Genomic DNA, 17232 nt, shown 5'->3' with positions numbered 1-17232 from the left:
GGTATCCTGTGGTATCTGGCACCAAGACATTAGCAACAGATCCTTTAAGCCCTGTAAGTTGCGAGGTGGGGCCTCCATGGATTGGATTTGTTGGTCCAGCGCATCCCATAGATGCTCAATCGGATTGAGATCTAGGGAATTTGGAGGCCAAGTCAACACATTGAACTCTTTGTCGTGTTCCTCAATCCATTCCTGAACAATTTTTGCAGTGTGGCAGGGCACATTATCCTGCTGAAAGAGGCCATTGCCATCAGGGAATGCCATTGCCATGAAGGGGTATATGTGGTCTGCAACAATCTTTAGGTAGGTGGTACGTGCTAAAGTAACATCCACATGAATGCCAGGACCCAAGGTTTCCCAGCAGAACATTTCCCAGAGCATCACACTGCCTCTGCCGGCCTGCCTTCTTTCCATAGTGCACCCAGGTAAACGACGCACACGCACCCGGCCGTCCACATGATCTAAAAGAAATGTGATTCATCAGACCAGGCCACCTTTTTCTATTGCTCCATGGTCCAGTTCTGATGATCACATGCCCATTGTAGGTGCTTTCGGCAGTGGACAGGGGTCAGCATGGGCACTCTGACCGGTCTGCGGCTACACAGCCATATACGCAGCAAGCTGCGATGCACTGTGTGTTCTGACACCTTTCTATCATGGCCAGCATTAAGTTTTTCAGCAATTTGTGCTACAGTAGCTCTTCTGTGGGATCAGACCAGATGGGCTAGTCTCCACTCCCCACGTGCATCAATGAGCCTTGGGCACCCATGATCCTGTTGCCGGTTCACTGGTTGTCCTTCCATAGACCGCTTTTGGTAGTTACTAACCACTGCATACCGGGAACACCCCACAAGACCTGCCATTTTTGGAGATGATCTGACCCAGTCGTCTAGCCATCACAATTTGTCCCTTGTCAAAGTCGCTCAGATCCTTACACTTGCCCATTTTTCCTGCTTCCAACATATGAAATTCAAGAACTGATTTGTCACTTGCCGCCTAATATATCCCATCCCAAATATATATTTATTATTATTTATTTATTTTTACAGCCTACGGAGATGCACAAGTCAACTATGCACTATATTAACATGATTGATTATGTTTGTTTTCCAGTTATGCGAGGCAGGTAATTTCTCCATCCACTGGCCACTGAACAGTTTAAGATGTGAAGGTGGGCGCAATGTATTCAATCTCTAAGGCTCACAGAATATCAAAGTATATCTCACAAATGTTGCAACCATCTTTTTTGTTAAAAGGTCCCAAGTGTCGGAAGTTCCCACATCCATCTAAAAACCCTTTTACGTGGCTCTTTTTATTTGTGTCTTGTCCAAACTACACATATGAGGTTAGCTCCATTATTACACTTGAATATAATATACTTACATCTGTATTATAATCCAAAGGAACACAAAAACTGATAAAATGTATACCTTGAATAACTTTGGATAAAAGCGTCTGCCAAGTGCTTCCTCCGCCTGACCCATTCTACTCTTTGCTCAAATGTTTCATCAGGTAGAAGCTTGGGTGGGCCTGTCCATCATGACTCAATTTGTTAAAGGTGAGCTACTGGTATCAATGGTCATGTCAGCAGGGTGATTCTGATATTTGATATCTGATCTATCTAATAATCTGATCAGTAATCAGAGAGCATCCAGTTTCCCTTATATGTTATGAAGTAAAATCTTTTGAATTTTAAGACTAATGTCTATTTTGCACTGAAATTAGAAAATGGATTTTCATCTTGTGTTTAGCAGTGGCTCTCTTCACGTTCGTAGGCTTCATACAGATGGCCATCTGGGCTAAAGGAAAACACAAAACCTACACCAAAGAGTTTAAGGAATACTCAAATCTCTGCATGCCAATCCTGCCCTTTTTCCTCTGACTAAACTCATTCACACAAACTCATTTTAGATACATTTGATCAATAAAGCACTGAGGTCAAAATCCAGAGACACTGTGATCACTGTGACACTAAGACCATTGGGACAGATCCGAACAGCTGCATGTAAACAAAGCTCATTTATGTCACCCTCTGGGAAGGATTATCAAAACTAAATCCCCTTCTGAACAATAGCTCATGGTTATCCTGCAAGATGATGTTGCACATGATCATGTTTACAGTGGTATGCCACTTGGAAATTTAAATGAGTAGACTGAAATTAATTTGTGGTTTCAGACTGCAGAAGTGTCCGACTACTTCAGCAATCAGCATAAAAGAAAATAGAAACAGAGAGATGCTGAGCTACATCAGGGAATTTAAAACAACATTTGCATTAAAATATTGAACGTTGAGGATCTATTAAAATCACAGATATACATAATACATTTTTCCTAACCATATAAAAAAAAGAGGGTTTATTGTAAATTGCACTGTTCTCAGGTCTAAGCTGAAAAGTAGCAGTGGTCATACATTGAGTAATATATCATTAAATTAATTGAAAATAAAATATGTCAGGACAGTTTTGATGACTGTACTGTTAACTTCTTTTGTTATTTCATTCTTGTCGAGGTGCACCGTAAGCAATAACATTATACGGATTTCATAGTATTTTGTGGCAAATATATATAATTTTTTACAAAAACATATAGGCCTATATAATAATTTCAACAAGATTTTTGTGCTTAACTTGAGGTGCTATATAATAGAGTCATTTACGAGAAATTGTTCGTAAACAAGCTACACTTTTTTTTATTTTACTTCGCAGGAATTACTAAGCCGTGACAAGCAATGTGCCACGTAATGCAATATGCATTTCAAAAATAGCAATAGCCTTTGCAATAAAACCTATAGCAACATTTGATTTGTTTTTAAAACAAACAAAATCTTAAAAAAAAAAAAAAAAAAAAAGTGATTCTGATATAACAAAGTATTATCATAATATTAATTCAGTCCAGTTACTGAATGTCTGTATTTCGTTGTGGTCGATTTAGTTTAATTGCTAAAAAAGGCCAAGCAAAGCAGTTGCAGCTTAGACGATCAGAAGTCTCAACTGCAAAAGTGTTTGAATAATTAAAAAAATCTCCTCTTCCTTTATATCTTTCGTTGTGCATTCCATTCAGATGCACCCCAATTGACATGATAGAACAACCATCTTCAAGTTTTTGTTTTAGCTGGAAACACCCTCATGTCTCGTCGGGCACCGGCAGCCCTCGGGTGCAACACAATGGTGTCATCTTCTCCGGACTGCTGCTTGGCAAAATTCACAAAAACCTAGAGGGAAAGAAACCAAGAGAGCAAGACCACATTATGATCAAAAGTGGCCTCTTTCTAGTACATTTGTCACAAGCAGGAATTAAGACAAATGATAGCGGTCACAAGATGGATGGTCAAATATTTCTTTTGACGCAAATCCCCTGACCCTGAACTAGTTGATTCTATTCTATCCAGTGTCTGGTTTGGGACGCCCTGTCTCAGAACGATAAGTGCTCCATCAAAGATACTGTTACAATACTAATAATAGATCTCTCTGTGTTTACATGATTACATAAAGGGCATCATATATTTGTCAGGCTTATAGCACACCAAGAATAGAGAATAACGAGACACAAATCTTTCAGGTAATTGTCTTTTAATTGAAATTCTAAATGGCACATGTCGGTTAATTAAGGACAACAGGGTCGTATGAAATACCTGGTCCAGTGTTGTCTGGGAGACTGAGTAATCTTCGATATTCAGCCTGTCTTTGTTGGCCAATACAAACTGGAAGATTCTGGCCAGAGAGGAGGAGGCGATCTCATACTGTAGAGTATTATAGTGTTTCTCCCTTTGAATGCAGCCTGGAAATGTGCTCTCCATAAATGCTTCGGCAGGGTTCAGATCCGGTACCGTGCCTGCTTTGGCTGCCCTGATCTTCATGGTGACCACATACCCATCACCAAATCTAAAGGTCAGGGATTACAAAAGATTTAGACAACATACATGGAAAAGATGTAGATATTGTAACTGGATATACCACAGCTGGGTGTTTCTTTGGGCACTTTTAGCACTGTGAACTTCTAGAAAGTAAAGTGTTGTTAAAACATTTTTCACACTCTCACTAGTTTATTAAATTTTTCTACTAACAATGTTCAACAGTGTATGTACATGCATCACAGGAGATTTGTCATTTTTTTCTGAATGTTATGAAAATTCTTACCACAGTGTCATTTCCAGCACATCTTAAAGTCTGTGTTGAGTTTAATAGAATTCTGTGGCAGAAATGACGGTGATAGAAAATTGACTAACGTCAAAATAAAGGTTCAACATGACCTAGCGCCCGACTGGCCGCTGAGTCATTGTAGAGCCGAGGAGGATGGGGCCGGGCTGGAATGACGCACGCCGGTCCCCAATCAGCCTGATGGGGCACGCGAGGGATAAAGGCAGCCAGGGACGACAGTTCGAGAGAGAGAGAGAATTAAAGGCAGCTGCCCTGTTTATTATTAAACTATTATTTATATTCTCATGCCGGTTCTTGCCTCCTCCTTTCCCTCTAATCCCCTTGCACTGGTGCCGAAACCCGGGAAGGAGGAATGCCCTTCGCAGAGTCCTCGACACTGCCGTCTACCCAGGAGAGCGCTGTTGCCATCCGCCGGGGGACGGAGTAGACTGACCACCCGGACGCGGGGAATGGCCGCCATCCGCGAGGCGAGTGGACTGGACTTCCCAACCGCCTGGAGCGATGGAGCCGCTGCCAGGGGCAGAGGAGTGCCCTGCCGTACCCAGAAATGCGGAGGGGTCGAGAGAAGACCGCCGTCCACGAGAGGAGGAGGGAAGCAACTCCCCGACCGCCTGGAGCAGTAAGGCCGCTACCAGGGGCGGAGGAGTGTCCCCACGGGTTGCCGCGAACGCAGAGGGGCGTTCTGTCCACTGGGGGTTGGAGGTCTGACTCCGGTCCGCCCAGGGAGGAGCAGCTGCCGTCCACCTGAGAGGGTGGAGGAGTGATCGAGGACCACACGACGGCGCATCAGAGAACCAGTGAGTGAGATTCTTTTTCTCTCTCTCCTCTCTCTCACTCTGTCGCTTCGTGTTGGCCTTTCCCTCGCCTATTTTGTTTTTTTTTTGTTGTTGTTTTTACCCCTCCTGTCTCCTCCCAGGTCGAGGAAAGTGGGGATGACCTGCCGGCAGTCGGGGCGCAAGGCACGCCCCACCCGGAGCGGAACGGGGGATGAACGTCATGCCGGGGGCTCCCTGGCCTGAGGCAACGCCAGGAGGAGTGTAGAGCCAAGGAGGGCAGGGCTGGAATGATCAGCCTGATGGGGCGTGCGAGGGATAAAGGCAGTTCGAGTGAGAGAGAGAATTACAGGCAGCTGCCCTGCATGTGTTTATGTTTGTGTGTTTATGTGTTGTGTTTATTATTAAACTATTATTTATATTCTCAAGCCGGTTCTCGCCTCCTCCTTTCCCTCTAACCCCGTTACAGTCATGTCGAACCTTTATTTTGACGTTAGTTAGAAAGACACAAAATTGTGTGGTGGAAATGATGGCAAAAATGTGGGACAGTCGTAATTTTAGAAAAATGTATAGAAAAAATGTACACAATAAATATCTGAATAGTTTATGTTTGTTTCACTTTTTGTTTAAATTAACAGTTTTAAACATGTCATAATTTGTATTTTTTAATGGATTTTTTTATGGTTTAATATTGAAGGTCTGGCAAGGGTCATTTAAAAATAACCAAAAAGAATTGATAAAAGCATGGTTAATAAAGCATAAAGAAAAAAGTTTATAAAAAATAAAATAAAAATAAAAAAAAACCTGGGACATGAAATTGATCAAGTTAAAGAAAGCAAAAAGAAAAAAGTTGAAATAAAAATAATAATAATAATAATAATAATCAACCCCTGGGACATGAAATTGAATAAAAGTTTTGAATAAAAGTAGAGTATGGTGTGATTTTACTTGTATTTGAGGTGTTGGATGGTGCCAAGACACTTGAATGTTCCATTCACCATGATGGCCAGTCGTGTGCAGAGAGCCTCACATTCCTCCATGCTGTGAATTAAGACCATAATTAACATTATTTATAGTATTTATTTTGTTTACACAAGATGTTGTGTTGTTTGCAATGAAACAGCATTCAGAAGGCATTTAATAATGTGATGTATTTCGGAGTGAAACATAATTTTCACCACCCCTGCATTAAGTCAGCAGAACAGAAAAGTTGTTTTATAGGTGGATATCATTATTAAGAATAATGTACACACATGAATTTGACAATAATATCAGGAGCATTTACTAAGAAAGTAAATATGGTCTATGTTTGATTTCATGTTGTCTGTGAGGGAGTGAGTGCATGTTTGTTTGATCTTGCCTGTGAGAGGTAAGCACCACCGCCCTGCCATCTTTAATCACGCTCATAATGGAGTTCCAGAGGAATCTGCGAGAGTGGGGATCCATACCTGTGGTCGGCTCATCCTGGAACAGGAAAAAAAAAAAAAAAACATGTTGACATGAAACAATGAAACAATGAAAAAACATGAAACAATCTTACCACCCAATAACAATCTGCTGTTCTTGAGGTAAATCACACTGAAAAGCTCTTACCAGCAGCAGAAGAGCTGGACAGCCAATCATAGCAATAGCTGTCGAGAGTTTACGCTTGTTTCCTCCACTGTAAGTGCCTGCACTGCAGCCTGCATACTCAAACAAACCCAACTTCTGGATTCCCCATTCAGCCACCTGCATCAAAAAGATTTAGCTAGGTATCTGTCAGAAAATTATCAGAGAGAAAAGGAAGAGATAAGAAAGTGGATCAGAGAAAGTCAAAAGCTCACTCTGCTGATCTCAGATTCCGGGACTCCTCTGAGCCTAGCATACAGGTGCAGGTGTTCTCTGCCTGTCAGAAGATCATCTATAGCATCAAACTGAGGACAGTAGCCCATGTTCTGATGCACGTCCAGGATGTTGGTCAGAATGCTGGAACGCCACAAGAATTTAAATCAATACAATTTACAGTGACCCAAAAACCATTTGAGCACTTAAGCTTCAATATGTATGAATGTCACTTGAATAGATAACAAAATATCAAACCAATTGGCATTTATTTTAAATACAGTTGTGCTAAAAAGTTTGCATACCCTGGCAGAAATTGTGAAATTTTGGCATTGATTTTGAAAATATTACTGATCATGCAAAAAAACCTCTCTTTTATTTAAGGATTGTGATCATATGAAGCCATTTATCATCACATAGTTGTTTGGCTCCTTTTTTAAATCATAATGATAACAGAAATCACCCAAATGGCCCTGATCAAATGTTTACATACCCTTGAATGTTTGGTCTTGTTACAGACACACAAGGTGACACACACAGGTTTAAATGGCAATTAAAGGTTAATTTCCCACACCTGTGGCTTTTTAAATTGCAATTAGTGCCTGTGTATTAATAGTCAATGAGTTTGTTAGCTCTCACATGGATGCACTGAGCAGGCTATATACTGAGCCATGGGGAGCAGAAAATAACTGTCAAAAGACCTGCGTAACAATGTAATGGAACTTTATAAAGATGGAAAAGGATATAAAAAGATATCCAAAGCCTTGAAAATGCCAGTCAGTACTGTTCAATCACTTATTATGAAGTGGAAAATTCGGGGATTTCTTGATACCAAGCCAAGGTCAGGTAGACCAAGAAAGATTTCAGCCACAACTGCCAGAAGAATTGTTCAGGATACAAAGAAAAACCCACAGGTAACCTCAGGAGAAATACAGGCTGCTCTAGAAAAAGACAGTGTGGTTGTTTCAAGGAGCACAATACGACGATACTCGAACAAAAAAGAGCTGCATGGTCGAGTTGCCAGAAAGAAGCCTTTACTGCGCCAATGCCACAAAAAAGCCCGGTTACAATATGCCCGATAACACCTTGACATGCCTCACAGCTTCTGGCACACTGTAATTTGGAGTGACGAGACCAAAATAGAGCTTTATGGTCACAACCATAAGCACTATGTTTGGAGAGGGGTTAACAAGGCCTATAGTGAAAAGAATACCATCCCCACTGTGAAGCATGGTGGTGGCTCACTGATGTTTTGGGGGGGTGTGAGCTCTAAAGGCACTGGGAATCTTGTGAAAACTGATGGCAAGATGAATGCAGCATGTTATCAGAAAATACTGGCAGACAATTTGCATTGTTCTGCATGAAAGCTGCACATGGGACGCTCTTGGACTTTCCAGCACGACAATGACCCTAAGCACAAGGCCAAGTTGACCCTCCAGTGGTTACAGCAGAAAAAGGTGAAGGTTCTGGAGTGGCCATCACAGTCTCCTGACCTTAATATCATCGAGCCACTCTGGGGAGATCTCAAACGTGCAGTTCATGCAAGACGACCAAAGACTTTGCATGACCTGGAGGCATTTTGCCAAGACGAATGGGCAGCTATACCACCTGCAAGAATTTGTGGCCTCATAGACAACAATTACAAAAGACTGCACACTGTCATTGATGCTAAAGGGGGCAATACACAGTATTAAGAACTAAGGGTATGCAGAACTTTGAACAGGGGTCATTTTTTTCTTTGTTGCCATGTTTTGTTTTATGATTGTGCCTTTCTGTTATAACCTACAGTTGAATATGAATCCCATTAGAAATAAAAGAAATGTGTTTTGCCTGCTCACTCGTGTTTTCTTTAAAAATGGTACATATATTACCAATTCTCCAAGGGTATGCAAACTTTTGAGCACAACTGTAAACATACCAAAAGCACACTTTTTAAACAAAACATTTCACAAAAGTTTGTTAGGTTGGTTTGACATTTTGTTACCTAATGCAATGACATTTCTAAATTTTTAGGTGTGGCTTAAGTGTCCAAATACCTTTAGGGGCCAATGTAAATACTGCAAATCAACATCATGCATGATAAATTAACTCTAATCACTCTAAAATGCATTAATCATACCTGTAACCAGCCACAGCAGCTTCCCCTGAAGTTACATCTATATCTCCAGTCAACATTTTGAACGTGGTCGTTTTCCCAGCACCATTCACACCCAGAAGACCAAAGCACTGTGGGAGAACAGAATATATTTAGTTACTACAAAACCCATGGTGCTCACAATAAAGAAGATCAAAAGTCTCCAATGCTTCTCCATTGTTTACCTCTCCTGGAGACACTCCCACACATATCCTGTCTACCGCTGGTCTGTTTGTCCCAGAATATGTCTGTAGAGTGAGAAAACATACTCATGAAGTTCTCTGAAGCATTACCCATCATGCACCTGTGTGAACTGGACACACTTGCCTTTGATAGGTCTTTTATCTGGAGGATGTCACTAGAACTTCCACCTTTATAAATCCTTTCCCTCTCCTTTGCCACATCCACATCTTCATCAGTTATTGGAGGCTTCTTATAATCTGACATCCTGTTAAAAAGAGAAAGTACAGCTATAATTTGTTCTCAAAAAATGGTCTAGAAAAGTGAACTGAGTACTGTTGTCACTTAGAAGAAAAATTATTTCCAACAAATAATGTCCGTTCAACATTTCGAATAAATTTCTTCTCACCAGTGATCCATGAAGAATCGGTACTGTATCAGGATGTTTAGGACGAAATAGACAAACCCCTCCACCGCCATGAACGTCACATTCTTTCCCACGAAGTCCCAGCTAAAGGGATCCACACTAAAGTCCTCACCTGAGACAAACATCAGAATAACACATGAAGCCTCACAAGAAACCTGAACTTTCTTTGTTCCATAGAACACAAAAAGCGATGTTAGGCAATGTTTACTCTGCTCTTTTCCACATAATAAAAGTGAACAGGGAGTTTTTTGGAGCTTGGCACTTAAAATCACTATCCACTTTTGTTGTATGGAAAAGAGCTGCTCAGACATTCTTCTTTTATGTTTTACAGAAAAAATGAAATCAATACTGGATTGGAACAGCACTGGGGCGAGAAAATGATGACAAAATATTCATTATTGGGTGAACCACAACTATATTTAGAACCAACCTTAAGCTAAGACAGAATAAACAGCAATGTAGAAAAGGTTACATTACACAAAAACTTAATGACAACAGGCAGGATCAGAAATTAAGAGGGGATCGGGGCAAAAATGCCACCAAAAATGCCCCTGAAATTACAAATGTGGGGACAAAAAATGCCCTTGTAATGAATTCTTCTGTTTTTTTTTTTTTTGTTTTGTTTTGTTTTTTAATTTAATATTCTATTAAAGTCCTTGTTATACATATCATTTCATTAAATATGATTAGATGCAGTGATGGGCACAAATATATTAAAATGTATTTAAAATAAAAATACAAAATATCTCAGTTTAAATGTATCAAAATAAAATACCAAATACTGTGTGGGAAAACATTTATCATAATAAAATACTGTATTTTGTATCTTGAAAATACACAAAATACATGTAAAATTGGCCATTCACTATTAGGCGGAAATCTATCTGGATCTATTCTGAATGCAAAGTACATTTTGGTGTAAAACTGGCTAGAAACTTTTGTTCTCATTTCACCTACCTCTTCCCTTCCCCTGCCCAGTAGGAAATCACAACACAACAGTTTTTATAGTGCTCTTTTATTCCTTCATGTTAACTGAGGCAAATCTGAATGATGTTCCATTTTAGCTTGCTATCTAGCGATCTAGCAAATTATAGCTAGTGAACTCGCTAACAATAGTTAGACTAGCTCGCTAGCTGGCTGCTGACTAGTTTTAATTTCCACACCGTTGACACACATTGCATTGGCTGGCTAAATATCTGGCTAAGGTAGCTACAGTTGAAGTCAAAAGTTTACATACACTTTAGCCAAATACATTTAAACTCAGTTTTTCACAATTCCTGATATTTAATCATAGAAAACATTCCCTGTCTTAGGTCAGTTAGGATCACTACTTTATTTTAAGAATGTGAAATTTCAGAATAATTGTAGAGAGAATTATTATTTCAGCTTTTATTTCTTTCATCACATTCCCAGTGGGTCAGAAGTTTACATACACTTTGTGTTTTGCATTTAAATTGTTTAACTTGGTTCAAAAGTTTTGGGTAGCCTTCCACAAGCTTCTCACAACAAGTTACTGGAATTTTGGCCCATTCCTCCAGACAGAACTGGTGTAACTGAGTCAGGTTTGTAGGCCTACATGCTCGCACACACTTTTTGTCTGATATCTTGAGATATTGCTTCAATATATCCACATAATTTTCCTTCCTCATGATGCCATCTATTTTGTGAAGTGCACCAGTCCCTCCTGCAGCAAAGCACCCCCACAACATGATGCTGCCACCCCCATGCTTCACGGTTGGGATGGTGTTCTTCAGCTTGCAAGCCTCACCCTTTTTCCTCCAAACATAATGATGGTCATTATGGCCAAACAGTTCACTTTTTGTTTCATACAGACCAGAGGACATTTCTCCAGAAATTAAGATATTTTTCCCCATATGCACTTGCAAACTGTATTCTGGCTTTTTTATGCCGGTTTTGGAGCAGTGGCTTCTTCCTTGCTGAGCAGCCTTTCAGGTTATGTCGATATAGGACTTGTTTTACTGTGGATATAGATACTTGTCTACCTGTTTCCTCCAGCATCTTCACAAGGTACTTTGCTGTTGTTCTGGGATTGATTTGCACTTTTCGCACCAAACTACGTTCATCTCTAGGAGACAGAATGCATCTCCTTCCTGAGTGGTATGATGGCTTCTTGGTCCCATAGTGTTTATACTTGCATACTATTGTTTGTGAACGTGGTACATTCAGGCATTTGGAAATTGCTCCTAAGGTTGAACCAGACTTGTGGAGGTCCACAACTTTTAACTTGATTTCTTTTGATTTTCCCATGATGTCAAGCAAAGAGGCATTGAGTTTCAAGGTAGGCCTTAAAATACACCCACAGGTACACTTTCAATTCAGTACACCTCCTATCAGAAGCTAACTGGCTAATTGTCTAAAGGCTTGACATCATTTTCTGGAATTTTCCAAGCTGCTTAAAGGCACAGTTAACTTGTGTATGTAAACTTCTGACCCACTGGAATTGTGATATAGTCAATTAAAAGTTAAATGAGTTTTAATGACTTCAACCTAAGTGTATGTAAACTTCTAACTTCAATTGTAAGTATCATAGCTACCCTAATATTTTATTGGAAGTCAAATAACAGTTGCCAGCAATTATTATGTTTTTTGCAACAAGTAGAATCGACCATCACATCCTCACCTTATCTTAAGCCTTATTACACCTTATATTATCGCACACTGTACGATTTTGGACCCTATTCTGCTGTCTGAGACAAATTTAGGGAATCCTAAAGGATTTCTGTCGTCGTAGGGCAAAATCGGCAATCTTACAACACTTAGTGTGACATGCACACCGACGGTCGATTAATAGACTTTGCAATGATCTTTAGCCTCCGACGAAGTTCTGGCATTGTCAGAAACTTAGGATCGCATTCATATAGTGTGACTCAGGGTCAAGGACAGAAATATCCAAATGAGTTGACTTTGGTGAAACAGGGTGGACCTCTATTCTGTGCCTAATTTCATTGTGAATATAATAAAGTGTGCACCTTTCCTCAGCCTTTATGAGTCAATATTTGCTCATTTACATTTAGCTTAATACTTAGAGTTGCATACTTACAGGTACAATAACAATAATTAGACCTATTTGTTTTTGAACAATTATTAAGTATATTTTTAGTAATTTATCTTAATAGGTCATATTGATGCAGTGAAAAATTACATGGCCATAGAAATAAATATAATAAATTAATATAAGAGATATGATGCAGTAAACGTTATTATTAGACCCTTTTCAGTCCTCCTGCTTTGCACAGGTGTTGGCTGTTTCCCCAAAGATCGAATCTTTAAAATCTGACAACTCTCCTTTCGTTTACGTTCGGGGCTGCTGCAATGTCGCAAACAAGTTATTTTGATTAGTAGTCTATGTAAAATAAGAGGTCTGGTGAAAAACGCGAGTGAATCAGAAGTTCTATTTAACAGCAGAGTTGGGGAATGTTGCATTCAGATGGAGGCTAATGAGTAGACAAGCACAGAAGAGAAACTTCTTGTTCAAGAACCATATCTGAGGTTGTAGCTACTGAATTATGACACATATGACAATTCACCTGTCGTCCCAATGTCCTTGCATCCTGAGATGGTCTGAGATCATATTCAGTGTTCTCACTGATGTCACTATCCCTGCAAATTGTTCCCAGATTACAGACAGAGAAGGAATAGTGAGAACTCGTCATTTGCGCGAATTCCGCGAGACACTGTGCGCCAATAAACCTCTAAACACACAGCGAATCAGAGACGCGCATCGACAGCTCTTTATTCGTCTGGTTTTAAAAATATAATCAAGTGTGCTTCTCCAAACGTGCATATTTGTGTTTAACGGCGTTTCTTGTCATTTGTCACTTCTTAGACTTCTTACAGATAACCTGCCACACAGTTGCGGGTAGATGACGAGCAAAATTACGTGCTAATTTTATACCCTGCCATGTCATCTACAGAAACATCTACCACACTCCCATGTAAAATAATAATAATAATAATAAATTAAGTGAGACAAAGTGTGGATACATTATCTTGGTGCTAAGCGCAGTAAGCGGATCTGTTTACAGGCATGACTGTACAGAGCTATGCAGTGCAGAGAAAATGAGCGACTCGGTAAGAAGCGCACCGCAACCCATTTCAGTTCACCATAATCATATCAAACTTTTTATTTGAAATAAAAAAGATAAAAAATGTGAACTATATTTATAACAGGAATAGGATGATTATCTTGCACGTGAGCTATTTTGCGTGCGACAAAATGCAGTTTCTTTTTATTTGCAAACTGTTAGTATCTTCCTACAGTTTTGAATGGGTGGACCAGCCGTCAATCTGTGTGGACTAGTGCCACTCTGGCCTTTATGTAGCCTCGCGCTAGATAAAATAGTCCGCTCCTCTCTCGCACCCCAATTCACTGTTTTCAGAGAAACCCCACTGAGTATGTTCCTTGGAAAAATCTCTGTCTGCAACATAGCAACATTTGTGCCCAGTTATCACTATTTTTTTATTTATTTTATTTTTTTTATTTAAAAAGTTTTAATAAATAAGCAGAAAATACTTGGAGAAAAGTATAACACTTCAGCAATATGAAAGCATTATTCCCCGAATTAAATAAATACAGAGCTTACAAAATGAAAATAAATTATTGCATTTTCTTAATATATTTTTTTCTTTACATTTATCATGCATTTTCTTTACAATTTTAATTTAATTACTATTTTACTTTTAATAAATGTATTTAAGCTTTAAACTTCTTTAGTTAAGATTCACCACTCCACTTTCATTTAAAAAAAAAAAAAAAATTGAACAATATACAGTGCATCCGGAAAGTATTCACAGCGCTTCACTTTTTCCACATTTTGTTATGTTACAGCCTTATTACAAAATAGATTAAATTCATTATTTTCCTCAAAATTCTACAAACAATACCCCATAATGACAACATGAAAGAAGTTTGTTTGAAATCTTCGCAAATTTATTAAAAATAAAAATGGAAAAAAATACAAATAAATCACATGTACATAAGTATTCACAGCCTTTGCTCAAAACTTTGTTGAAGCACCTTTGGCACCAATTACAGCCTCAAGTCTTTATTTCAGTATGATGCTACAAGCTTGGCACACCTATTTTTGGGCAGTTTCTCCCATTCTTCTTTGCAGGACCTCTCAAGCTCCATCAGGTTGGATGGGGAGCGTCGGTGCACAGCCATTTTCAGATCTCTCCAGAGATGTTCAATTGGGTTCAAGTCTGGGCTCTGGCTGGGCCACTCAAGGACATTCACAGAGTTGTCCCGTAGCCACTCCTTTGTTATGTTGGCTGTGTGCTTAGGGTCTTTGTCCTGTTGGAAGATGAACCTTCGCCCCAGTCTGAGGTCCAGAGCGCACTGGAGCAGGTTTTCATCAAGGATGTCTCTGTACATTGCTGCAATCATCTTTCCCTTGATCCTGACTAGTCTCCCAGTTCCTGCCGCTGAAAAACATCCCCACAGCATGATGCTGCCACCACCATGCTTCACTGTAGGGATGGTATTGGCCAGGTGATGAGCGGTGCCTGGTTTCCTCCAGGCATGATGCTTGCCATTCAGGCCAAAGAGTTCAATCTTTGTTTCTCATGGTCTGAGAGTCCTTCAGGTGCCTTTTGGCAAACTCCTGGCAGGCTGTCATGTGCCTTTTACTGAGGAGTGGCTTCCGTCTGGCCACTCTACCATACAGGCCTGATTGGTGGAGTGCTGCAGAGATGGTTGTTCTTCTGGAAGGTTCTCCTCTCTCCACAGAGAAACGCTGGAGCTCTGTCAGAGTGACCATCGGGTTCTTGGTCACCTCCCTGACTAAGGCCCTTCTCCCCCGATCGCTCAATTTGGCCGGGCGGCCAGCTCTAGGAAGAGTCCTGGTGGTTCCAAACTTCTTCCATTTACAGATGATGGAGGCCACTGTGCTCATTGGGACCTTCAATGCTGCAGAAATTTTTCTGTACCCTTCCCCAGATCTGTGCCTCGATACAATCCTGTCTCGGAGGTCTTACAGACAATTCCTTGGACTTCATGGCTTGGTTTGTGCTCTGACATGCACTGTTAACTGTGGGACCTTATATAGACAGGTGTGCGCCTTTCCAAATCATGTCCAATCAACTGAATTTACCACAGGTGGACTCCAATCAAGTTGTAGAAACATCTCAAGGATGATCAGTGGAAACAGGATGCACCTGAGCTCAATTTTGAGTGTCATGGCAAAGGCTGTGAATACTTATGTACATGTGATTTTTTTCCGTTTTTTATTTTTAATAAATTTGCAATGATTTCAAACAAACTTCTTTTACGTTGTCATTATGGGGTATTGTTTGTAGAATTTTGAGGAAAATAATGAATTTAATCCATTTTGTAATAAGGCTGTAACATAACAAAATGTGGAAAAAGTGAAGCGCTGTGAATACTTTCCAGATGAACTGTATATTGGTAAGTATTTATCAGATGCTTTAATAAAAATCAGCATACAATTGGATACAATTATACAAATCTATGTCATGTTTGTGCATTATCCATAGGGAATTTGCAAGCGTGATATATTATTAGCCTGCATGAATTTTCACAATTTTGCGTGGCCGATAGGTTACTAATCTAAAGGAGGAGAAAGACCCAAACCCCAATAATAAAAACAAGCATATACAACCCCCCCACCCCACCCCCAAACACCCCTATCTACGCCCTTGTCTGGAGATAAGTTTGAGTCCGAATCTTATCCATTGGTTATTTAAAATGATCGTAGCCTTGAATAGCCATTTGAATCTCTTAAAAAAAGACATGGTTAGCGAATGTGAGGTCTTGTATTTCCATCACACAGACAGACACATTAAAGCTCAGTGACTTTTAGGGATGCCATTTCACAGGGCCCAAACCTTGCCAGGGGCCAGGCTTAGATTGCTAGCGGCAGCCTCAAACCTACCAATTGAAATGCGAGGTGGAGACAGGAGCGAGACTCACCAAAGCGTGCAAACACGTCCATCACAGCCTGGTTCATCGCCATGTCAATGAGCCCACGGCCCAAACAGAAGTGAGGAAAGATGAGCAGAGCTTTTTTCAGCAGCTGGTTACACTTGTACAATGCCTGTGAAAGTAGAGGATGACAGAGGACAAAATTAACTTCAGCTGTATACTTGAACTTTTTAACTGCTTTTTGGACTGTCTGGCTAATCCATTTAGTGCATGAAAAAAATATTATTAGAAAGGATTCATTTGAGAATATGAAAAACACTATGTAAGCAGAAATGCACGAAGTACTTTTATAAATCCAAGATTTGTTCATTTTCTGCTAAAAAAATGTGGTTTTTGCCTGTGCAAAATTCCCGCCATCACGCAAGGGTATTGTGGGTAGTTGCCAGGGCATTGCTGTGTCATTGCTAAGGTATTCTGAGTGGTCGCTAGGTGGCTTTTTACCAGCTCAAGTCCAGAGAAGCTACTCTTTAGTCTATATGTTACTCTTGTCTCTAGATATGGCATGGGACACTCCTTCAATATAAGTCAATGGGGTTTTTCAGCCTGATCTCATGAAAAGTACAGGAATGTGGTGACAATTTTGCAAAATGATAAGTTCTGGGTGAAATGTCCATTGTGTGATGCTAAAAACTAGTTTAATTTTCTCCCAAACAGATGAGGATTTGAAGGTTAATGCTCTATCCAACAAAACAATCAACAAATCAACAAAACAATAAAACGTGTCATAAAAGCAAATGTGACATGATAAACACAGTTTTTGACAATTTCATCTCACT

At 39.9% G+C, this 17232-nt stretch overlaps 1 protein-coding gene and 1 pseudogene across 1 annotated transcript in view; one reads left to right on the top strand and one right to left on the bottom strand.

Moving 5' to 3' along the window:
- The window catches only part of LOC127434526 (very-long-chain enoyl-CoA reductase-like), a 9605-nt pseudogene extending 7702 nt beyond the window's left edge, over positions 1-1903 (top strand).
- Positions 1904-2143: 240 nt separating this feature from the next.
- Positions 2144-17232, bottom strand: part of LOC127434289 (retinal-specific phospholipid-transporting ATPase ABCA4-like) — a 64276-nt gene continuing 49187 nt past the window's right edge. Inside the window, exons 40-50 of the mRNA XM_051686917.1 lie at positions 16445-16568; positions 9475-9604; positions 9213-9333; positions 9071-9133; positions 8871-8977; positions 6754-6895; positions 6524-6658; positions 6291-6394; positions 5879-5971; positions 3632-3881; positions 2144-3211 (exon numbers count right to left, since the gene is read on the bottom strand). Of these exons, the coding sequence (XP_051542877.1) occupies positions 3095-3211; positions 3632-3881; positions 5879-5971; positions 6291-6394; positions 6524-6658; positions 6754-6895; positions 8871-8977; positions 9071-9133; positions 9213-9333; positions 9475-9604; positions 16445-16568 (1386 nt within the window). The 3' untranslated portion in view covers positions 2144-3094. The remainder of the gene's footprint in view (positions 3212-3631; positions 3882-5878; positions 5972-6290; positions 6395-6523; positions 6659-6753; positions 6896-8870; positions 8978-9070; positions 9134-9212; positions 9334-9474; positions 9605-16444; positions 16569-17232) is intronic.

The sequence above is a fragment of the Myxocyprinus asiaticus genome, chromosome 44, assembly GCF_019703515.2.
Source record: "Myxocyprinus asiaticus isolate MX2 ecotype Aquarium Trade chromosome 44, UBuf_Myxa_2, whole genome shotgun sequence".
NCBI classification, from domain to species: Eukaryota; Metazoa; Chordata; class Actinopteri; order Cypriniformes; family Catostomidae; genus Myxocyprinus; species Myxocyprinus asiaticus.
This window is presented reverse-complemented; position numbering and strand designations above follow the sequence as displayed.